At 59.7% G+C, this 23,454-nt stretch overlaps 2 protein-coding genes across 2 annotated transcripts; one reads left to right on the plus strand and one right to left on the minus strand.

Annotated features, from left to right (window-relative positions):
• The first annotated feature begins 316 nt into the window (after positions 1-316).
• Positions 317-13,565, plus strand: PCSK4 (proprotein convertase subtilisin/kexin type 4). The gene is made up of 16 exons (XM_054398646.1): positions 317-511; positions 4,464-4,568; positions 4,663-4,758; positions 4,937-5,065; positions 7,408-7,484; positions 8,196-8,284; positions 8,771-8,943; positions 9,461-9,673; positions 10,252-10,352; positions 10,673-10,776; positions 10,887-11,004; positions 11,436-11,615; positions 11,861-11,985; positions 12,630-12,743; positions 12,832-13,117; positions 13,490-13,565. Exons 1-16 carry the CDS (start codon positions 317-319, stop codon positions 13,563-13,565), a joined length of 2,181 nt encoding a protein of 726 aa, XP_054254621.1.
• A 4,289-nt stretch (positions 13,566-17,854) lies between these two features.
• ADAMTSL5 (ADAMTS like 5) lies at positions 17,855-22,714 on the minus strand. Its single transcript, XM_054398647.1, has 12 exons — positions 22,689-22,714; positions 22,572-22,641; positions 22,349-22,494; positions 21,902-21,962; positions 21,328-21,436; positions 21,096-21,223; positions 20,855-20,996; positions 19,699-19,782; positions 18,913-19,076; positions 18,592-18,832; positions 18,246-18,317; positions 17,855-18,162 (listed from the first exon to the last, which is right to left on the minus strand). The coding sequence occupies exons 1-12, from the start codon at positions 22,712-22,714 to the stop codon at positions 17,855-17,857; spliced, it is 1,551 nt and encodes a 516-aa protein (XP_054254622.1).
• Positions 22,715-23,454: the final 740 nt, after the last annotated feature.

Here is a 23,454-nt window from a genome sequence, read left to right on the forward strand (position 1 = left end):
GCCTCCAACCGCCCCCCCGCCGCGGCGGGACCAATGGGGCGACGGGGCGGGGCCGCGAGGGGCGGGGCGAGGCGGCGAGGAGCGGGGCCACACCGCAAAGAGCACCGCCTATGGGTGGAACTAGGAGGGAAGAGGCGGGGCTCGGTCTGAGGGGGCGTGGCCAAGTGCACGGGACGAAGCAACGTCCAGGGGGGCGGGGCTAACCGAAACGACCGCCGCCCATAGGTAGAGTCCCGCCGGAAGGGGCGGGGCTAAACCAAGACGAGCGGGGAGCTGCTGTCGCCATGGCAACGGCTGCTCAACCGCTGCGGCCCCAATGGCGGTGAGGCCGAGGCTGGCGCAGGGGTTGGGGTTGCTCCCGGGGCTGCTGGTGGTCATCGTCGCCTCTGCTGCCCCACCGGACCCAGCTGAGCCCCATGTCTACCTGAGCAGCTGGGCTGTGAGGGTGGCAGTGGGGCTGCGGGAGGCTGAGAGCCTGGCCCGGCGGCACGGCCTGCTCTGCCTGGGGCAGGTGCGGCCTGGTCTGGAGTGTGGGGGGCCTGGCGGGGGGCTGGGGGAGCCTGGCGGGGGGCTGGGGGAGCCTGGCGGCTTCTGTCCATGCCAGGATGATGTGGGCAGCCTGATCTAGTTGGAGGTGTCCCTGCTGACTGCAGGGGGGTTGGACAAGATGACTTTTTGAGGGTCCTTTCCAACCCAATGCAATCTGTGAATCTGTTTTTAAACCCTCATTCCACCTGGTAACCACCTTCCATCATCCTTCTCTTCTTGTCCCCACCACACATCCCCTCCGCTCCTCGCCACTGTGCATCCCACAGCAGGACTCTGGTTTAAAGTTTAAATTACAGGCTTTAAATGACTCCCTCTGGTGGTTTTAAACCATTGGACATGGATGAAAGCATGAATATGGTAAGCAGGTTGCTAATGGCCTCTGAGTGTGCCCAGGTGAGTGAGGGAACCCGAAGGGCAGATCCAAACCTTCCCTAGTAACCCAAAGGGCACATCCAAACCTTCCCTAGGAACCCAAAGGGCACATCCAAACCATCCCTAGGAACCCAAAGGGCAGATCCAAACCTTCCCTACCAACCCAAAGGGCACATCCAAACCATCCCTAGGAACCCAAAGGGCAAATCCAAACCTTCCCTAGGAACCCAAAGGGCACATCCAAACCTTCCCTAGGAACCCAAGGGCAGATCCAACCCTTCCTTAGGAACCTGAAGTGCAGATCAAAACATTCCTTAAGAACCCAAAGGGCAAATCCAAACCATCCCTAGGAACCCAAGGGCAGATCCAAACCTTCCTTAGGAACCTGAAGGGCAGATCCAAACATTCCTTAAGAACCCAAAGGGCACATCCAAACCTTCCTTAGGAACCCGAAGGGGACATCCAAACTATCCCTAGGAACCCAAAGGGCACATCCAAACTCTCCCTAGGAACTCAAAGGGTACATCCAAACCATCCCTAGGAACTCAAAGGGCAGATCCAAATCTTCCTTAGGAATCTGAAGGGCAGATCCAAACATTCCTTAAAAACCCAAAGGGCACATCCAAACCTTCCCTGGGAACCCAAAGGGCAGATCCAAACCTTCTTTAAGAACCCAAAGGGCACATCCAAACCTTCCCTAGGAACCCAAAGGGCAGATCCAAATCTTCCTTAGGAACCTGAAGGGCAGATCCAAACATTCCTTAAGAACCCAAAGGGCACATCCAAACCATCCCTAGGAACCCAAGGGCAGATCCAAACCTTCCTTAGGAACCTGAAGGGCAGATCCAAACCTTCTTTAAGAACCCAAAGGGCACATCCGAACTCTCCCCAGGAACCCAAAGGGCAGATCCAAACCATCCCTAGGAACTCAAAGGGCAGATCCAAATCTTCCTTAGGAACCTGAAGGGCAGATCCAAACATTCCTTAAGAACCTAAAGGGCACATCCAAACCTTCTTTAAGAATCCAAAGGGCACATCCAAACTATCCTTAGGAACCCAAAGGGCACATCCAAACTATCCCTAGGAACCCAAAGGCGAGATCCAAATCTTCCTTAGGAACCCAAAGGGGACATCCAAACTATCCTTAGGAACCCAAAGGGGACATCCAAACTATCCCTAGGAACCCAAAGGCGAGATCCAAATCTTCCTTAGGAACCCAAAGGGGACATCCAAACTATCCCTAGGAACCCAAAGGGCACATCCAAACTATCCCTAGGAACCCAAAGGGCACATCCAAATTATCCCTAGGAACCTGAAGGGCGCATCCAAACCATCCCTAGGAACCCAAAAGGCAGATCCAAACCTTCCCTAGGAACTCGAAGGGCAGATCCAAACCATCTCAAGGAACCCAGAAGGCAGATCCAAACCTTCCTTAGGAACCCAAGGGGCACATCCAACGCTTCCTTAGGAACCCAAAGGGCACATCCAAACCTTCCTTAAGAACCTGAATGGCATGTCCAAACCTTCCTTAAGAACCCAAAGGGCACATCCAAACTATCCCTAGGAACCCAAAGGGCACATCCAAACTATCCCTAGGAACTCAAAGGGCAGATCCAAACATTCCTTAGGAACCTGAAGGGCAGATCCAAACATTCCTTAGGAATCTGAAGGGCAGATCCAAACCTTCCTCAGGAGCCCAGCCAGGATCCCAGTGTCCCTCTCTGCTTGTCCTGCCACACACAGCTCACATGGAATGGATCTTCCGCATGTTTACAGCCCATGGGGAGCTGCCACGTGTCCTTAGCCTGCCTGCTGCTGTAGAAAGGCTGATTTACAACAGCTTGTATCTTACAACAGCTTGTGACTTACAACAGCTTGTGTCTTACAACAGCTAGTGACTTACTTACAAACAGCTTGTGTCTTACAACAGCTTGTGTCTTACAACAGCTTGTGACTTACAACAGCTTGTGTCTTACAACAGCTAGTGACTTACTTACAAACAGCTTGTGTCTTACAACAGCTTGTGACTTACAAACAGCTTGTGTCTTACAACAGCTTGTGACTTACAACAGCTTGTGTCTTACAACAGCTTGTGACTTACAACAGCTTGTGACTTACTTACAAACAGCTTGTGTCTTACAACAGCTTGTGACTTACAACAGCTTGTGTCTTACAAACAGCTTGTGACTTACAACAGCTTGTGTCTTACAAACAGCTTGTGTCTTACAACAGCTTGTGACTTACAACAGCTTGTGTCTTACAAACAGCTTGTGACTTACAACAGCTTGTGACTTACAACAGCTTGTGACTTACTTACAAACAGCTTGTGTCTTACAACAGCTTGTGTCTTACAAACAGCTTGTGTCTTACAACAGCTTGTGACTTACAACAGCTTGTGTCTTACAAACAGCTTGTGACTTACAAACAGCTTGTGACTTACAACAGCTTGTGACTTACAACAGCTTGTGACTTACTTACAAACAGCTTGTGTCTTACAACAGCTTGTGACTTACAACAGCTTGTGTCTTACAAACAGCTTGTGACTTACAACAGCTTGTGACTTACAACCAGCTTCTGACTTACAACAGCTTGTGTCTTACAAACAGCTTGTCACTTACAACAGCTTGTGACTTACAACAGCTTGTGACTTACTTACAAACAGCTTGTGTCTTACAACAGCTTGTGTCTTACAACAGCTTGTGACTTACAACAGCTTGTGACTTACTTACAAACAGCTTGTGACTTACTTACAAACAGCTTGTGTCTTACAACAGCTTGTGACTTACAAACAGCTTGTGTCTTACAAATAGCTTGTGACTTACAACAGTTTGTGTCTTACAAATAGCTTGTGACTTACAACAGTTTGTGTCTTACAACAGCTTGTGACTTACTTAGAAACAGCTTGTATCTTACAACAGCTTGTGACTTACAACAGTTTGTGTCTTACAAACAGCTTGTGACTTACAACAGTTTGTGTCTTACAACAGCTTGTGACTTACAAACAGCTTGTGTCTTACAAACAGCTTGTGACTTACAAACAGCTTGTGTCTTACAACAGCTTGTGACTTACAAACAGCTTGTGACTTACAAACAGCTTGTGTCTTACAACAGCTTGTGACTTACAACAGCTTGTATCTTACAACAGCTTGTGACTTACAACAGCTTGTGTCTTACAAACAGCTTGTGACTTACAACAGCTTGTGTCTTACAACAGCTTGTGACTTACAAACAGCTTGTGACTTACAACCAGCTTGTGACTTACAACCAGCTTGTATCTTACAAACAGCTTCTGACTTACAACAGCTTGTGACTTACAACCAGCTTGTATCTTACAAACAGCTTCTGACTTACAAACAGCTTGTGACTTACAAACAGCTTGTGACTTACAACAGCTTGTGACTTACAACAGCTTGTGACTTACAAACAGCTTGTGTCTTACACACAGCTTCTGACTTACAACAGCTTGTGACTTACAAACAGCTTGTGTCTTACAACAGCTTGTGACTTACAAACAGCTTGTAACTTACACCATCTCCCTGCAGGTGATGGAAGGAGAACCTTACTATCACTTCAAGCACCGAGGCACCAGGCAGGAAGCCCTGAGCAGGCACTGGGGCTGGCACATGCGCCTGGCAAAAGAGCCAAAGGTAGGGAGGAGGTGGCTGCAGGGCTGGAGGCTGCCATGTGCCAAGCTGGGCAGGCTCTGCCTGGCACCCAGCACCGTGTTTGCCCCCCACCTAGATCCTCTGGTTTGAGCAGCAAACCCTCAAGAGGAGAACGAAGAGAAGCATCAGCGTGGTGCCAACAGATCCCTGGTTCCCTAGGCAGTGGTACATGGTGAGGCTGTGCCCTTCTCTCCCTCCCTCCCTCCCTCTCTCTAATCCTGGAGCAAATCACCTCCCTGCCACGCAAACAGGACTAAAGCTGGCAGTGATGAGGCAGCAGAAGAGTCCTCCAAGGTCACCTGGCAGCCTGCTGCCGCCCAGGGACCGATCCAATTTAATCTGTCTTGCAGAACAACGACATCAATCCTGACCTCAACGTCCTCGCTGCTTGGAGCAAAGGCTACACAGGGCTGGGGGTCGTGCTGACCATCCTGGATGATGGGATTGAGAAGGACCACCCAGACCTGTCTGCCAACTATGTAACCCTTGAGTGAAGGGAGGGAGGGGAGGAGGGAGGAGGGAGGGGGAGGTGAAGCTCCAGGGGAGGGTGGGAGTTGATGCCTTCATCCTTGCCCGTGGGATTTTGCAGCCTTTCTGTGGCTCCTTCAAAAAAAAAACAAACAAAAAAACCCAACCCAAACAAACAAAAAACCCCAAACCAACCCAACAAAAAAACCCAAATCAACCAAACAAAAAAACCCAACCCAACCAAACAAAAAAACCCAACCCAACCAAACAAAAAACCCAAATCAACCAAACAAAAAAACCCAACCCAACCAAACAAAAAACCCAAATCAACCAAACAAAAAACCCAACCAACCAACAAAAAACCCAAACCAACCAACAAAAACCCAATCAACCAACAAAAAACCCAACCCAACCAAACAAAAAACCCAAATCAACCAAACAAAAAAACCCAACCCAACCAAACAAAAAAACCCAAATCAACCAAACAAAAAAACCCAACCCAACCAAACAAAAAAACCCAAATCAACCAAACAAAAAAACCCAACCCAACCAAACAAAAAAACCCAAACCAACCAAACAAAAAACCCAAATCAACCAAACAAAAAAACCCAAATCAACCAAACAAAAAAACCCAACCCAACCAAACAAAAAAACCCAAATCAACCAAACAAAAAAACCCAACCCAACCAAACAAAAAAACCCAAACCAAACAAACAAAAAAACCCAACCCAACCAAACAAAAAAACCCAAATCAACCAAACAAAAAAACCCAAACCAACCAAACAAAAAAAACCCAACCCAACCAAACAAAAAAACCCAAATCAACCAAACAAAAAAACCCAAACCAACCAAAAGAAAAAAACCCAAACCAACCAAACAAAAAAACCCAACCCAACCAAACAAAAAAACCCAAATCAACCAAACAAAAAAACCCAAACCAACCAAAAGAAAAAAACCCAAACCAACCCAACAAAAAAACCCAACCCAACCAAACAAAAAAACCCAACCCAACCAAACAAAAAAACCCAAATCAACCAAACAAAAAAACCCAAACCAACCAAACAAAAAACCCAAATCAACCAAACAAAAAAACCCAACCCAACCAAACAAACAAAAAAACCCAACCCAACCAACCAAAAAAACCCAAATCAACCAAACAAAAAAACCCAACCCAACCAAACCAAAAAACCCAAATCAACCAAACAAAAAAACCCAACCCAACCAAACAAAAAAACCCAAACCAAACAAACAAAAAAACCCAACCCAACCAAACAAACAAACCCAACCCAACCAAACAAAAAAACCCAAACCAAACAAACAAAAAAACCCAACCCAACCAAACCAAACAAAAAAACCCAAACCAACCAAACAAAAAAACCCAAACCAAGCAAACAAAAAAACCCAAACCAAACAAAAACCCCAAACCAACCAAACAAAAAAACCCAAACCAACCAAACAAAAAAACCCAAACCAAACCAACAAAAAAACCCAACCCAAGCAAACAAAAAAAAACAAACCAACCAAACAAAAAAACCCAAACCAACCCAACAAAAAACCCCAAACCAACCAAACAAAAAACCCAAACCAACCAAACAAAAAACCCAAACCAAACAAAAAAACCCAAATCAACCAAACAAAAAAACCCAACCCAAACCAAACAAAAAAACCCAAACCAAACAAAAAAACCCAAATCAAACCAAACAAAAAACCCAAACCAACCAAACAAAAAACCCCAAACCAACCAAACAAAAAACCCCAAACCAAACAAACAAAAAAACCCAAACCAACCAACCAAAAAACCCAAACCAAACAAATAAAAAAACCCAAATCAACCAAACACAAAAACCCAAACACCCCCCCCCAAAGCCCCAAAATATTTGGTGTCTCCCGTGGTGAATTCTCACACCAGGGAAACGTTAGGACTTGCCCAGGGCCCCCCAGAATAGACATAATTAGAGCAGGCTGCAAAGCCAGTCAGGCTGGTAAACACACTTGTCATGGTTTTAAACCCAGCCAGCAGCCCTCATCTGCTCCCAGAGCTGAGGGAAGGATGAGTTCATCACAGCAGTTGCTTAGAACAACATCACTCAGGGCTTGGTTCTTCTCTCTCTCAGGTGTGTGGCCCTCCGCTGGGCTTTCTCCCTGGCCCTGAGCCCAGGCACCACCACAGCAAAATCCCCTTCCCAACAGCTCCAGCGTGTCCCTCACCTCTCCTGGCCTCTCTAGGCTGGGCAAGCAGCACGATCTGTGCTGCCAGGCAGAGGGCAAAGTGCCAGGTGCCTGTGTTGAGCTGTCCCAGCCCGTGCCAAGGGCAGCTGGCTCATGTGGGTGCCTCTTTTATTTATTGCACTAGGACCCTCTGGCAAGTTATGATTTCAACAGCAATGACCCCGACCCCCAGCCTAGGTACACCCCTGAGGATGAGAACCAGTGAGTCCTGCCCAGCCCTTCTCTTCTGGGTGCTGTGTGAGGAGGGTGGAGTGAGGTGGGTGGTGGAAGGGACCTCTGGAGATCACCCAGTCCAAGCCCCCTGCACCCACAGCAGCTTGCCCAGGAGCACAATGGCCAAGGCGGGGGGGGGGATTGGAAGTTCTGCAGAGAAGGAGACTCCACAACCTCTCTGGGCTCCAGCACCCTTCCAGGCTGTCACATTTCAGGCTGGATCAACCCCAACAAAGGTTTCCATGACTCTCACAGAGCAGGTCCCCAGAGGGTCCTTCCTCTCTGCTGCTTTTTGGCATTGCCACATCTGCACAGAGCTCTTCTAGAACCTGTTCTGTCCCTTCCAGGCCCTGGGTGGTCTTTCTCCTCCCAGGTGAAAAAGGATAGGACAAGGAGAAATGCCCTCAAGGGAGGTTCAGGTCGGCCATGAGGAACAACTTCTGCCCCTTGAAGATTGGCAAGGCCTGGCCCTGGCTGCCCAGAGTGGAGTCCCCATCCCTGGAGGGGTTTCAGAGCTGTGGAGATGTGGTGCTGAGGGTTGGTGGTGCCCCTGGGCTGTGCCAGGTTAAGGGCTAGGACTCAATGAGCTGAAAGGTCTCTTCCAACCTAAACAACTCTGTGATTCTCTGATCTCCTGGAGGGGCTGAGGCTGTCCCAGACCCCTTCACCCCTCAGGGGCTTCCTCTGCCCCTCCCCCAGGCATGGCACTCGCTGTGCTGGAGAAGCTGCAGCCGTAGCCAACAACCGGATCTGCGGAGCTGGCATCGCCTACAATGCCAGGGTGGGAGGTGAGCCACTGCTCCTGGCATGGGGCAGCTCTGCCACCCTGCAGGGGGCACACATGGCCCTGTGAGGAGCTGCTCTGAGGGCAGCTGGGGGCTTGCAGTGGGGTGGAAGAGCTGTGGGCCAGCCATGGTGCAGAGCTTGGTGTTCCCTGAGGGCTGAACGCCCACCACAGCGCCAGGGCCCAGTGGGCAGCAGCAGCACAGGGCCAGCTCAGGCTGCCCAGTGGAAGGGAGTGTGGCAAATGGGATTAGGAAGTGGGAGAACCCCCTGGGCTTAATTACAAAAGGGCTTAATTACAAAAGGGCTTAACGAGGAGCTTTGGGAGCCAGCTCCTGGCTACAGTGACCTGGAAGAGCCTTAAGGCACCTGAGGGGTGCTCAAGGCAAGTGGGGGGTGATGTGGGGAGCCCTTAGGTTGGCATGGGGAGGGTGTGGGGGTGTGGTGTGTGGCATCTGTGTGGAGGACACTGCCCCATGCTGGTCCTGCAGGGGTGAGGATGCTGGATGGTCCCATCACAGACGTGGTGGAGGCTCAGTCCCTCAGCCTGCGGCCCCAGCACATCCACATCTACAGTGCCAGCTGGGGACCCCCCGACGATGGCAAGACTGTGGATGGACCTGGAGTGCTGGCAGCAGAGGCCTTCTACAGGGGGGTCACCAAAGTAAGTCCAGAGGAGGCCACCAAGATGAGCAGAGGGCTGGAGAACCTCCCCTGGGGGGGGACAGGCTGGGGGAGTCGGGGCTGTTCAGCTTGGAGAAGAGAAGGCTCCAGGGGGACCTCAGAGCTGCACTGCAGTACCTGAAGGGGACCTGCAGGCAGGCTGGGGAGGGACTGTTCAGAAGGGCTGTGGGGATAGGCCGAGGGGCAGTGGTTTGAAACTGGAGCAGGGAAGAGTGAGGTTGGACATCAGGAGGAAGTTCTGCACAGTGAGGGTTGGGCAGACACTGGCACAGGTTGCCCAGGGAGGTGGTGGAGGCTCCATCCCTGCAGACCCTCAGGATCAGCCTGGATGTGGCCCTGGGCAGCCTGCTCTGGCTGGAGCTGTCCCTGCTGCCTGCAGGGGGCTTGGACAAGATGCCCTTGGAGGCTCCCTTCTGACCTGATGCAATCTGTGAAGCTGTAAGCTGGGTGCACAAGGACTCCCTGCTCAGCCTCTCCTCTGCCTGCCTCTATGCCAGGGTCGGGGTGGCCTTGGCTCCATCTTTGTCCTGGCCTCTGGCAACGGTGGCATCAACTATGACAACTGCAACAGCGATGGATACAGCAGCAGCATCTACACAGTGACTGTGGGCAGTGTGCTGGCAGGTGGGCAGAGGCCCTGGTTCAGTGAGAGCTGCTCTGCCATCCTCACCACCACCTACAGCAGCGTGGCCACCAGCCAGGTGCACATTGTGAGTGTCCTGGAACAAAGGGCTGCAAAGATGCTGAGAGCCCTGGGGGGCTGTTGAGCCTGGAGGAGAGCAGCCCCAGAGGGGAGCTGAGCAATGCTCAGCAAGAGCTAAAGGAGCTGTGGGGGACAAGAGGCTGGGGGCAGACTCTGCTCAGTGGTGCCCAGGGACAGGCCAAGGGGCAAAGGGCACAAAGTGGCAGCCAGGAGGCTCCAGCTGAGCAGGAGGAGAAAGTTGTTTGGTGTGAGGGTGCTGGAGGCCTGGAGCAGGCTGCCCAGAGAGGTTGTGGAGTCTCCTGGTGTGGAGAGCTTCCAACCCCCCCTGGGCATTGTGCCCCTGGGCAAGCTGCTGGGGGTGCCCTGCTGGAGCAAGGGGCTTGGAGGGGATGAGCTCCAGAGCTCCCTTCCCACCCTCACCAGGTTGGGATTCAGGGATTCTCTAAAGCATCTTGTGTTAGACTCCAAACAAAGCACCAAGGGAGCTGGAGGGAGCATTTCCTGGAGTTCCCCAGCTCCAGCCAGCCCTGCCCTTTGCTCCAGGAGCAGGAATCGGTGCCAAGCCTCCTCTCTGTCCCCTCCCAGGTGACCACCGACCTGCACCATCGCTGCACCGACCAGCACATGGGCACCTCCGCCTCGGCCCCGCTGGCCGCGGGCATCAGCGCCCTGGCACTGCAGGCCAAGTAGGTGACAGCCCCCAGGGAGAGCCTGGCACCTCCCCAGCACCCTGCAGGGACAAGGGAGGGCAGCTTTGCCAGCAGGGAGGTTTGGGGGGGGGGGGGAGGCGCGCAGCTGAGGTCTCCCCGTGCTGTGCAGCAGCCCCAGCGGAGGCAGAGGCAGGAGGAGAGTTGTCCTCTGGAGGTCTCTCTTGCTCCCGGTTCGGCGGCGAAGGAGGGCGGCTGGCTTCCACCTGCAGCTGGAGAAGCCAAAGCTCCCCCTCAGCGCAGAGCCCCCTCCCTTCCCCAAGTCGTCCCTGTGTCCCCAAGGCCTCCTTGCTTTGCAGCCCAGCCCTGACCTGGCGTGACCTGCAGCACCTCCTGGTCAGGAGCTCCAGAGCTGCTCACCTGCAGGCAGAGGACTGGGCTCAGAACGGAGTGGGACGCAGAGGTGAGCCCAGAGCTCAGCTGCTGCCTCCCTCCTGCCCCTCCAGCTCCTTGAGGCAGGAGCCCCTCTGTGCTCTCTCGGCCTCAGGTGCCTTCTCCTGGCTGGTTTTTCAGTCAGCCACTACTACGGCTATGGGCTGCTGGATGCTGGGCTGCTGGTGGAGATGGCCAAGGCGTGGCCAGGAACTCGGCCTCAGCGGAGCTGTTCGGTCAGAGCTCTTCACACCCCTCAGTAAGGGACAACTTCTCCTGGCCCTGACCTCACACAGGAGCTCCCTCAGGGATTCCCTCCCAGCAAAGCTGTGCTCTGCCCATCCCAGGAGCAGGCTTTGCTTCCCCAGGGTGGTCTGAGCTGCAGGTCCTGGGGCAGGGCAGGATGTCCTGAAGAGGATGATCCTGAAGAGGATCCTAGAACCATTTGTGGTTGGAAGAGGCTTTGAAGATCTTCAAACCCAACCCTGCCAGGGCACCACCAACCCATGGCCCTCAGCACCACATCTCCACAGCTCTGAAACCCCTTCAGGGATGGGGACTCCACCACTGCCCTGGGCAGCCTGGGTCAGGCCTGGACAACCCTCAAAGGGACAGAAACTGTTCCTCATGTCCAGCCTAAACCTCCCCTGAGGTTTCCTCTTGTCCTTACCTCCCTCTTGTCCTTGGTAGGCACATTGGCTCCCAGCTCACCATCTCCACAGACACCTCCTCCTGCCTGGGAGGGACCAAGCACATCCTCTCACTGGAGCACGTCCAGGTCCAGCTCTCCCTGAGCTACAGCCGCAGAGGGGACCTGCTGCTGGCCCTGACCAGCCCCATGGGGACCACCTCCACGCTGATGACCCTTCGGTGAGGAGCTGGCAGGGAGCTCACAGCCTGGGCAGCTGCAGGGGGGCACAGCAGCTCCTCCTCCCACAGCTTCTCCTGGGGCCAGAGGGCTTGGACTTGGTGACCCCCGGAGGCTCCTTCCAAGGTGATGCCCCAGAGGCTCCTTCCAAGGTGATGCCCCAGAAGACCATGACTCCAAAGGCCTCCTTGGGCTTCACTCCTCCCCTCCAGGCTGTCCTCCTCAGCTCTGCTTTCCTCTCCTCCAGCCCCTACGACACCAGCCAGCAGGGCTACAAGGATTGGACCTTCATGTCCACACACTTCTGGGATGAGAACCCCAACGGGACCTGGACCCTCAGCCTGGAGAACAAAGGTGATGCCTACAACACAGGTGGGTGCCCAGGGGACCCTCCCCCATCTTTCTTTCTTCTTCCTTCCCTTGCTCTGATTAGCAGCTTGGTGGCTTTGTCCTCCTCCTGGGCACAGGGCCTGGGCAGAGCCAGGCAGGAGGCAATTTGCTCTGCCCCACATAACCCCAAAACTTCCAGCCCTGGGGCCTCCAACCTGCAGATCCCAAACACTGCCAGGGGAGGGTTGGGTTGGAGAGGAGGAGGGGGGAAAAAAAAACCCCAAAGGAATCTCTTTGCTGCTAGAGTGGTCTGGGACTGGCACAGGCTGCCCAGGGAGGTGGTGAGGTGCCCATCCCTGGAGGTGTTCCAGAACCCTGTGCCCATGGCACCTGGGGGCATAGTGTGGTGCCCAGGGGTTGGGGTGGGGTTGGACTGGATGAGCTCAGAAGTGGAGTGCCCATGGCACCTGGGGCTGTGGGTTTGGTGCCCAGGGTGGGGTTGGGAGGGTGTTGGACTGGATGTTCTTGGAACTGGAGTGCCCATGGCACTTGGGACCATAGTTTGGTGCCCAGGGTGGGGTTGGTGCTTGGGCTGGATATTCTCAGAAGGCTTTTCCAAGCCAAACCCTTCCCTGAGCCTCTGACAAAGCTGCCCCCAGCTCAGTCCTGTGTCCTGCTGCCCTCAGGCCTGCTGACCAGCTTCATCCTGCACCTGTATGGCACAGAGGAGGACCTGAGGAGCAGGCACCTGGCAGCCCCCGAGCCCTGCCTGCGACGGGACGGGCAGGGAGCCTGCCAGGGTGAGGCTCGGGGCAGGAGGGCACAGTGCCCCTGGTACCACGCTGCTGGTGCCCCTGCAGCCTGCCTCACCTCCCTGTCCCTCTGCAGCCTGCAGAGGTTCCTTGTTTGCCTTCCAGAGCTCCTGCCTGCCCTACTGCCCTCCCCGCCACTACGGCCTGCCCCAGCCTGCTGCCCGCCTCTGTGCCCTCTGCCACCCCTCCTGCTACACCTGCCAGGGGCCCTCAGCCCACAACTGCACCACCTGCCCCCCTGCCCACACCTTCCAGCAGCTCACCCACTCCTGCTCCCCTCTGCAGGGCTTGCCCCCCAAGGAGGGGCTGCAGAGGGGCTTTCTGCCTCTCTTCTTCTGTGCCACCCTGCTGCTCTCAGCCCTGCTCTGTGCCACCTCCCGAGTGGCCTTCTGCCTGCTGAAGGGGAGCTGCTGCTGTGCCCAGGCTGGAAGGGCAGTGTGACAGCAGCCTGGGCCAGGTGGCCTCACCTGCCTTCCAAAATAAACTGGGTTGTGTCCTTATGGCTGGCCCCCTCCCGAGGGGGACTTCCCTTCCCAGCAGCTCCTCCTGGCCTGGATCCCATCCCAACATCCAGCTCCCTGCAGCAGGAGAGCCACAACCAGCTCCTGGCTGCTGCTGGCTTGGCCCTTCCTGGCAGCCCTGGGGGAGCTGAGCCTTTGCCAGGGCTCCAGCCAGGCACACTGCAGGGAGGGAGCTATTTGCAGAAGGGCCAAGAGCCCTCTGCCCTTTCCCAGGCCTGGGGGAGAGGAGGAGGAGGAGGAGGAGATGGGAGATGTGCGGAGCTCTCTCCAAACAGCTGCACCCAAGTGACCACAATCAGCTCCTCCAGCACCACTTCAGCCACCAGTTCGTGGCAGCTTTTGGCACAGCTCGACTGGGGAGGGCAGCCTGGACCCACCCTGCTGTGCAGACCCTCCCCCAGGGCCCACCCTGCTCTGCAGACCCTCCCCCAGGGCCCACCCTGCTCTGCAGGACCCCTCCAGTTCTTGGTTACCAGCAGCCTTCAGTCCTTGGAAAGGGATCTTGGGGTTGCTGCACCCCACGACCACCCTGCCCTGCCCTGCCCTCCCCGGGCAGTGCCACCAGGGCTGGCAGCAGCACAGCAGCAGCTGCACCCCTGGCACACAGCAGAGCGTCAGGCAGGGCTGGAACCGGGACAGGCACGGGGAGAGCTGCCAGCTGGGGCCCTCCCGGGGGCATTGGCACCACGCTGGGCTTGGCTTCCCCACCGCGGGGACCCCAGGACACGGGTGAGGGAGGGGTTGTGCCACCCCCACGGTTGTGTGGCTGAGGAGGCAGAGAGGAGAGCAAGAAGGAGCTTTGTGCAAGTGTAATCACCAGGGAGAAGCCCTTGGCTGGGCCTTACAGAGCAGGGCCAGGAGGGCACCAGGCTGGAGCTTCTCCTCCAAGGGTAGCTGAGGGTGAGGAGGTCTCCCAGGGGGACCTTCCTCCACCCCAAGGCCAGGACCTGAGCCTCCCAAGCCAGGACAACAACGTTCCCCAAACCCCCATCCAGCCCCTGGGGCCAGGAGCTGGGTCAGAGCCTGCAGGCTCCAAGACGGCTCCCCCCCTCCCCCCCTCAGCAGCGGGAGCCCCTCCAAGGGGAGGTTGCCCACCCCTGCTGCCCCCCAGCCCAGCTGGCAGAGTCGTCGGGGGGCAGCCTGCGGTGCCGGAGCTGCCGGCGGATCCCGGCGCGGGTGTCCTCCTGCGGGGGGGGGACAGAGGGGTCCAGGTCAGCTCACACCACCCTGCCCCAGCAGCCCCAAGGCACCTGGCCCATTCCTCCCCTCCCCCTCCCCCCGCCGGGTCCCCACCTCCTGGCTGAGCTGTCCCAGCAGCGGGATGAGGTGCAGCAGTTCCTCGTCCCATCGGTCTCCGCACCACCTCGGCACTGGGATCCAGTTGGCAGCCTGGGGAGAGATGGAGATGGGAGAGAGGATGAACGCTGCCCACGGAGGAGCAGCCCCAGCCGTGGGGGGGGGGAGCTGGTGGGCACGAATCAGCCTCCCCAAATCCATTACCTGGGCAGGGAAGCCCTGGATGGTGTGATCCAAGGCCACCAGCTTGTCCAGGTCCCTTCCCAGGCAGGTCAGATCCTTCCAGTAGCAGCCCTGGGCACAGAGGCAATCCTGCTGGGAGAGGCAGTGCCTGCAGGGGGGAGGGGCAGAGCCGGTGAGGACCCTTCCCTGTCACACAGTGGGGGGGGGAGGTGGTCCCCAGCAGGGTTGCACCAAGGCCAGCACCTGATCAGCTTCCTCTTGGGGACCAGCACCTCCAGGACCTTCTCAGTGTAGTCCTGCTTTGCAGTTGTGAAGATGAAGATCTGGGGGGAGGGGGAGCAGGTGAAGGTCCCTGCCTGCCCCAGGCTTGCCCGAGTGGCCCCCACCCCAATTCAGCAGCTCCCCAGAACTTGGGGGGGGGGGGGTTGGGGGGGGCTTTGGTACCTCATACGTCTTGGAAAGGCTCTCCAGGAACTGCTGCACGTGGGGACGCAGCTTCACATAGACCTGGAAGGGAACAGCACCACCGGGCAGCCCCAGCACCCAAATCCTGCCCCCTCAAGCTGGCCACCAAGACCCCAAGCAGCATCTTAGGGGCTCCTCACTCACCCTCCCCCCCACCCCCTCCCCCCCCGGGATTTCAGCCCCCGGGGGACCTCCTTCACCTCTGACTGCCAGGAGAGGAGAGGGGCACAGAGGCTGCACGGACAATGTGGCTCTTCATGGCCCCAGGCTGCAGCCCTCTGTGCCCCCCCACCCCGGGGGGATGCCAACACCCTGCTGCCCCCCAGCCCAGCAGATGGGCACCCACCTCATAGGACTCTCCCTGGAACTCCGTGGTGAAGGTGGCTGCAGCTCCCTGTCTCCAGCCGGTGAGCAGGGAGGAGCAGACCAGGGTCCCCTCCTGGAGGGGTTAGGAGCAGAATCAGACCCCAGCCCTACATCCACAGCCCCTCCATCCCCACCCGAACCTCCCAGGACTGACCAGCTCCAGGACCAGGGTCCTCTCCGGGGCGCTCCGAGTCTTCCTGGGGACATTCCTGCTGGCTGCTGGTGCTGCAGGGATCAGCCTGGCCGGAGCAAGGCAGAGAGCTCAGCGCTGCGGGGGGACTGGGGGTGCCCTGGAGGACCCCTTCCCACGTACTCACAGGCAGGGGGGAGCAGGATCCTGGCACTCAACCGTAGGGAGCCCTGAGAAGTAGGGGCCCCTATAGCAGGGCTCTACCTGAGGGCTCGCAGGCTCTGTGGGACAGACGGGGGGGGTCCTGTCAGCACAGCCTGGGGCACCCCCAAACCTCAGGCGGGGATTGTCCTTGGCTGGGGGCGGAGGGGGAGCACATACTCACCCCTCCCCCCAGAGCAGGGGGGAGCAGACTCCAGCCTGCGGCGCTCCCCTTCACCACGGAGCTGTGCCCGCCGGCCCCTCCTGGGGGTCGTGGGTGCCAAGGGGGAACAGGACACAGGTTCCCAGGGGTCCCAGCCCTGCAGCTGGCAGTGCCCACCCTGGGCCCCCTCTGTCCGCCGGCTCTTCGCCCGCCGGCCCCTCCCGGGGATCTTGAGTGCCAAGGGGGAACCGGGCTCAGACTTCCAGGGGTCCCGGTCCTGCAGCTGGCAGTGCCCACCCTGGGCCCCCTCTGTCCGCCGGCTCTTTGCCCACCGGCCTCTCCCGGGGGTCTTGAGTGTCAAGGGGGAACCGGGCTCAGACTTCCAGGGGTCCCAGCCCTGCAGCTGGCCGTGCCCACCCTGGGCCCCCTCTGTCCGCTGGCTCTTTGCCCGCTGGCAAGCAGCAGCCTTAGCGGCTGTGAGCCTCAGGTCGTGCCCCAGGTCCCTCCTGCTCTCCCTGCGGGGTCTCTTTGCCCGTGGGGTCACTGTCCCCAAGCTTGCCATGGTTGGCACAGCCGGATGGGGCGACCCCAAGCACGGGATGCCCAAAGGTGGCAGCACAGAGCCCCAGCTCTGCCGGGCATCACCGGCTCCAAAAGAGCTGCTGGAGCTGGGGGAGTGCCGAGCTGAGGACCCCCTCCCACGGGGGCACTGCCCAGAGACAAACCTCCCAACAGCTCTAAAGCAGCCCCGGGGCTGGGAGGGGGCAGTTTTATAGGGCGGAGACCTCTTTCCTGCCTTAATCACCCCAAGGTGCCTCAGCCTGCACCCTGGAGCACCTGGTGCCACCCAGGCTTTACTGGGACCAGCTGGGGAATCCAGTACAGAGCCCCAGCTGCCTCCAGTGCTCATCTCTGCCTCCTGCTGATTAATTACTCAATGCACTAAAGAACCTCCTCCTGGGCTGGCCGCTGCCACTCGGGGCACCCCCGAGCGACCCACCCCACCCCATGCCCAGTCTAGAAGCAGTCATCAGTGGCACGAGTTGGCAGAGCTCAGCCCTTCCTTGACACCAGCTCCAAACCCACTGCAGGAGCCCCGAGTGGGTGATGCAACTTGGGGTGCCCCTTTGCTCAACGGAACCCTCCCCGGGCACATTCCTGTCCCTGCGGGGGCCCCAGGGTGGCACCCACCAGCAGCAGGTTGGGTTACAGGCGAGGGGGCTCTGGCACCGCCGGGGACCTGCTGGCCTCCACGGGAAGGGAGATAAGGGACAGGTCCCTGACCTCGAAAGGCAGAACCTGGCCAGCATCCATCCTAGGGACAGGGACAGGCTGCTGGGTAGGTGCTTTGCTCTGGGGGCTCGGCAAGGGGACACGAGAAGGGACCCCCTCCCCCTTCCTCCAGCTTGGGGGTCGCTGGGGTGAGGAGGGTGTGGGACCCCCGGGGTTGGCTCCAGCTAGGACGGGGCACAAGGGAGGGGAGATGAGGATACACAGCTTTATTTTCTGCAGGAAAAAAATAAATTAACATCTTCCCCCACCCCTCCTCAAGCCCTCCCCCTCACCCCCCAAATGCCCCCCAAGGACGGCGAGATGCCCAGCGTGGGGCACAGGGCAGGATGCAAGGGGGCAGGGGGGGCACCAAAACCTCAGTGCATGGCTGAAGCATTTCCAGCCCCCTAAATCCTCCTTTTTTGGGGGAGAGAGGAGGCGGGGAAGGGGAGGGTCCTGCTGGCTGCTCCTTCTCCAGGCGAAGGAGGCCAGGGGAGGAGGCTCAGGGGGACTGGGGGCAGCTGCGTGCCGCTTCCCGCACCAGCCGCTCCTCACGGGGAGTCCAGGGCCGGGCGTAGCCCTCGGCCGGCAGCAGGATGCGGTTGAGGGTCTGCTCGTGGTTGACGTGGCGCCAGGCCATCAGCAGGTACTCGCCCCCCTCCCGGAGCGGGGGGCAGCCGCAGGTGTCGGGCACCCACACGTATTCCCGGGAGACCAGCGGGAAGCGGTGCCGGTAGCGGCTTTTCACCTCCACCTCGTAACGTGTCTCCCGCCCCACCAAACGTCGTGCCAGGATCCGGCCCTGGAAGACTGGGAGACAAAGATGGGAGGCGCCCTGAGCTGGGGACGTCCCCTGGTACCCATCCAAGCCTCTTCCCAGCCCTGGCACCCACCGAAATCGCTGTGGCAGAAGTGCCAGATGCGCTGGGAGCGTCCCTTGGCCGGGCGGCACCTCCCGCATCGCCCTGCGAGGGCAAAGCTGCAGCAGTTCAGGGAGGAAGAGGAGACACAGCACCCCCAAGCCCCCCTCCCCCCCCTTCTGCAGCTGTGGGAGGGGGAGTTGGGGGTCTGTACCCCATAAGGAGTGAGGGAACATGCCGGGCGCCTGAGGGTCCTGGGGAGGGTTAAGCCAGGGGGGTGGAGCTTAACCCATGGGGAACCCTTGGGGCTCTCCAGGACCCTCCCCACAGCAGAAAGGGGGGAGGGGGCTGTGGGGACCCCCAAGTGGGGAGCAGGTACCTGTGGCAGCCCTGGCTTCACCCTGGCCGGGAGGGCTTCTCGGCGGCCCCATGGCTAAATCCCCAGACTGACGTGGTGGCAGTGGGGCTGGGGTCACAGGGGGCTCCGCGGGTGGGGGGCTGCCAGCCTCCCGGGGCTGAGGCTGCCGCAGGGGACTGGCGTTGGCACGGCCGGACTGGGTGTGCCCTTGGGGCAGCCAGAACTGGTACTCGATGCCGGGGTTGGGTTCCTGCAGCAGAACCTGTGCAGGCAGGGGCAGAGCTAAGGGGGGAGCGACGGGGACCGAGGGGCCAGTGCCCCCCAGCCCCGTGCCACCCTCACCATCACATGCAGATCCTCATCGGTGGGGCCGGGCACCTCCAGGGTCTCGGTGCCGTCGGGTGTACGGGTGTAAAGCAGCTGGGTGCCAGCCACCTGGTACTGCCCCGGCCAGGCTATGGACCAGCCTCCGTTGAGCACGTAGCGCCCATCGCTCCTCATCAGGGCTGCGGGAGGGAGCGCGTCCGGGGACCGAGCACCGCACACCCCCCAGGACCCCCGCACGGGGCTGGACCGGGCTGTGCTGGGGGCAGCCCTGCCGCCTGGCTCCCCACCGGAGGCCTCTCCCGGAGCGGGGAGGGCAGCGTGGGCTGGGAGAGCTGCGGTCAAGGCTCGGGAGAAAGCTGCTTCCTTGGAGGATCTTGGATTTGGTCCCAAGCTGGAGCTAAACCCTGGTGTGCAACCCCCGCACACACAAAGCCCCCACGTCCTAGTCCTGGTGGGGAACAGGACCCTGAATGCATTGGGAAGGGGACAGGGTAGGGGTCTGGGGGGGTTCTGGTCTGGGGGTGGTTGGCCTGGCCCCGCTCCAGTTCAGCCCTTCCCGAAATCTACAGCCGTGACCTCTGGAAAGCTGCCCCGAGCGCCGCAGAGTTCATTGACCCCACGGTGCTCAAAACAGCGTCTGAGGAGGGAAGCGGCACGGCTCGGCACGGCTCGGCACGGCGCGGCAAGGCATGGCACGGCATAGCCGCTCCCTTCCCTGCCCTGCCCTGCCCTGCCCGCGCCAGCCAGGGCTGAACTGGGAGGAACTGGGATCGAGTGGGACCCAGACAGGACACATCCTACCGAGGTAGTTGCGGCTCTTGTCTGTCACCTTGATGTGGGTGGCCCCAGCCGGGATCTTGGTCACATTCATGTACCCAAAATAACCTGGCAGAGGTGGGGCAGAGTCAGGGCAGAGCTTGGCCACAGCCTGAGGGGACAGCCTGGGGGAGAGGAGAGGTGAGGTGGGAGGGGACCAAGCACAGAGGAGCAATGGGTTTGGGGCAGCCCTGTGCCAGGCGCCAGTGGCATGAACCCAACCTGTGCTGGGACATTTGGGGCACCCAAAGGTGGCCCTGAGAGGGCCCTGAGGTGCCATCTGGGGCTGTCCACCCTCCCTGGCATCATTGTCCCTGCAGCCTGGCTTGGGACCTCATGGATATGCAGGGATAAGGACACACAGACCTTGGGTGCCACCCAGATGCCCCCCAAAACACCCTGGGGACCCTGTGGACACTGGATAGGGACACACAGACCCTGGGTGCCACCCAGGCCCCCTCCAAAACACCCCTGGGGACCCTGTGGACACTGGATAGGGACACACAGACCCTGGGTGCCACCCAGGCCCCCCCCCAAAACACCCCTGGGGACCCCATGGACACTGGATAGGGACACACAGACCCTGGGTGCCACCCAGACGCTCCCTCCCCCCCCAAAATAAACACCCCTGGGGACCCCGTGGACACTGGATAAGGACACACAGACCCTGGGTGCCACCCAAGCCCCCCCCAAACACCCCTGGGGACCCCGTGGACACTGGATAAGGACACACAGACCCTGGGTGCCACCCAAGCCCCCCCCAAACACCCCTGGGGACCCCGTGGACACTGGACAAGGACACACAGACCCTGGGTGCCACCCAGGGCCCCCCATACACCCCTGGGGACCCCATGGACCACAGACGTGCCCCAGACATCCCCCCTCCAGCCCCCCAGGAGAGCGATGCCCTCTGCAAGGAGACAAAATGACCCCAGCGAGGGGGTCTCCTCCGAGCCCACTGCCCCTGTGCTCTGGGGACAGGCAGGGATCAGGGTCGAGGGCCCAGCGGCGGTGGAGGGGGCGCCAGGGGGACTGAGGCAATGCCTTGGGGACACGGGGCGGGAGGACGGGACGGGAGGACAGGGGAGCCAAGAGCCAAAGCATTCACCCATGGAGGGGGCCGGGGCAATGGTTCATTCACCGGAGGGGGGCTCCGTGCCCTGGAAGAGTCGATGCACGAAGTGGCACTCGCGGTGGCCGCCGCCGCCGCCGCCGCCGCTGCCGCACCGCCCGCAGGCATCGGGCCGGGAGCCCGAGCCCAGGATCCCGTCGCAGCCAACGCTCTGCGGGGACCGAGACCCGGCCTCAGGGCGGGGGGGACGGGGGAGGGGATGGGGAACTCAGGAAGGGGGGTGCGAGGGGCTGGGGGACTGTGCACCCACCAGGCAGCGCCCACCAACGCAGAGGTCAGGGGAGCCCGGGCTGCAGGGGGTCCCATCCAGCACCCGCCCGAAGGTGTAGTAGAAGTTGTGCCCCGCGGCCAAGCAGTTCAGGTCACAGACGTTGGGGGCTGACGGAGCCGAGGGGGAAGGGAAGAGAGGGTGGTGCTGGTGGCAGTCATGGACCACCCCCCCAAGTCAGCCTGGTGGTGCCACCTGCCGTCTAAGGACTCACCTCCGTGGAAGGGCACCCAGTGGTAGCGGGCTGGTGTGCCCAGGACGGGTTTGTTGTCATAGAGGGAGCACTGCATGGCACGGAAGGGCACCGAGCCGCTGGGACAGTCCTGCAGGAGAAGCAGGGTGGAGCTCCAGGGCATGGGGGTGGAGCACCATGGGGATGGGCAGGATGGAGCCCATGGGACGGGGATGGAGCCCCTTGGGATGGGGATGGAGCACCATGGGATGGGGATGGAGCCCCATGGGATGGGTATGGAGCTCCATGGGATGGAGATGGAGCACCATGGGATGGGTAGGATGGAGACTCAAGGGATGGGGAGGATGGAGCCCCATGGGCAGGATGGAGCTCCATGGGATGGGGATGGAGCACCATGGGATTGGTAGGATGGAGCTCCAGGGCATGAGGATGGAGCTCCATGGGATGGGGATGGAGTCCCATGGGCAGGGTGGAGCTCCAGGGCATGGGGATGGAGCCCCATGGGATGGGGAGGGAACTCCATGGGATGGGCAGGATGGAGCCCTGCAGGGCCAGACTGAGGCTGGCTGTGCTGTGCCATGGCCCTCAGGCTTACCTGGAGCTGGCAGAGTCGGTACTGCCGGGGGTCACCAGGGCACTGCTGCTCCTCAGCAGACCTGCAGCCACAGCAGCAGTGTGGTGGGGCTGGGGCAGGGGGTCCCTGTGTCACCTCCCTCTCCCCCCCTCCATGAGGCTGTCTCCCTATCTCCAGGGCCAGGACACCACCGAGCCACCAAGGCACAGCTGGGCTGGGGTTGATGCATCCCAGTGGGCACCACCATGCCTCAGAGGATGCCACATCCTGCCAGAGCTGCACCCCAGGATGGAGGCACCAGGGTTTGGCTGCTGCCATCCTCCCCAATCCCTCCTGCCCCCCTTGCAACAATTCAGGCTGGGATTTGGCATGGATGCCAAGGGATCTGGGTGCCACACGGGGTTTGGGTGCTGCAGAGAGCGTGAGGGCACCTCGGGGTGGGACCACTCTGCCCTGCCCCCCACTCACCGCAGGCACCTCCGGGCACGCAAGGCCACGCCATCCCCGCAGGAGCTGGAGCAGGAGCTCCAGGGTCCCCAGGGGCCCCAGACACCCTGGGACCGAGCAGGGGCTGGGGGCTCGGCAGCCAGCATCGATGTCCCCAGGGCTGGGCCCTACGGGGAGGAAGGAGACAGTTGGGGCCGAGCAGCCCAGGGGTGGCACCGGGCACCCCTCACCCCTCACCCCTCACCTGTGCCATGCCAACGCCACAGCCCAGGCTGAGCCAGGCCAGGAGCAGAAGCCACCAGGGCCAGCAGCACCTGCAGGAGCAGAGAGCCCTCAGATCAACGTCCCCAGGGATCAGGGCAGGGCTGGCAGCGGCGTGTCCCACATGCTGCCAATGATGCCACCACCACCATGCCCCCCAACAGCGACCCCCAGGAAGGGGGAAGGAGGTGAGCTGGGGGCAAGGTGAGGACACAGCAGGAGGGTCCCTGTCCCCCCAGTGGCACCAGCTGGGCACGTGTGGTGATCGAGCAGTGCCAGGCAGGTGGCTATGAGCGAGTGGGCAGCGCTGGGTCCCTGCGCGCCTGCCCAGGCAGCAGCGGGCACAGGCGATGCCACCACCTCGCCCCCACCCCGCGGCGAGGAGCAGCGCTCAGCTCGCTGCCTGCCGGGGCAGGACCAGACCTGCGCTGGGGATGGCGGCGGCGGGGGGGAGCCCGGGACACGGTGTCGCTCCACGAGCAGGATCCGGCCCCGCCGAGGCGGTGAGCAGGGTGGGGGGCAGCGGGGGGAAGCCCCCCCCCCCCCGGCTTCCAAAGTGCCACACCCTGGAGCACCCCAACCCACCCAGTCCGGGGGCGCAGGGGGGGTGCAATGGGGCTTGGGGGAGGGCTGCAGGAGGGTGCAAGGGGCTACAGAAGGGGTGGTTGCAAGGGGGTTTGGGAGGCTGAAGGAGGGTGCAGGAAGGGTGCAAGGAGGTGCAGGGGGGGTGTAGAGACTGCAGTGGGGGGATACAGTCGGGCACGGGGCGGGGGGGCTGGAGGAGGGTATAGGAGGAAAGCAGAGGGGTGCAGAAAAGTGCCGGAGGGTGCAGGGGTCCCAGCCCCACGTCGGGGAATCCCCCGGTC

Source organism: Indicator indicator, unplaced genomic scaffold (assembly GCF_027791375.1).
Source record: "Indicator indicator isolate 239-I01 unplaced genomic scaffold, UM_Iind_1.1 iindUn_scaffold_74, whole genome shotgun sequence".
NCBI lineage: Eukaryota > Metazoa > Chordata > Aves > Piciformes > Indicatoridae > Indicator > Indicator indicator.

Excerpts from the sequence above, each read along its gene's own strand:
- ADAMTSL5 (XM_054398647.1), bottom strand. The coding sequence starts at position 22,714 with ATGTGGGACACGCCGCTGCCAGCCCT. Across the intron at positions 22,642-22,688 it reads GACACGCCGCTGCCAGCCCT|GTGCTGCTGGCCCTGGTGGC; the intron begins GCCCTGATCCCT and ends CTGCTCCTGCAG. Across the intron at positions 21,437-21,901 it reads ACCGACTCTGCCAGCTCCAG|GACTGTCCCAGCGGCTCGGT; the intron begins GTAAGCCTGAGG and ends CTTCTCCTGCAG.
- PCSK4 (XM_054398646.1), top strand. The coding sequence starts at position 317 with ATGGCGGTGAGGCCGAGGCTGGCGCAGGGGTTGGGGTTGCTCCCGGGG. Across the intron at positions 512-4,463 it reads GCCTGCTCTGCCTGGGGCAG|GTGATGGAAGGAGAACCTTA; the intron begins GTGCGGCCTGGT and ends ATCTCCCTGCAG. Across the intron at positions 11,005-11,435 it reads AGAGCTCTTCACACCCCTCA|GCACATTGGCTCCCAGCTCA; the intron begins GTAAGGGACAAC and ends TGTCCTTGGTAG.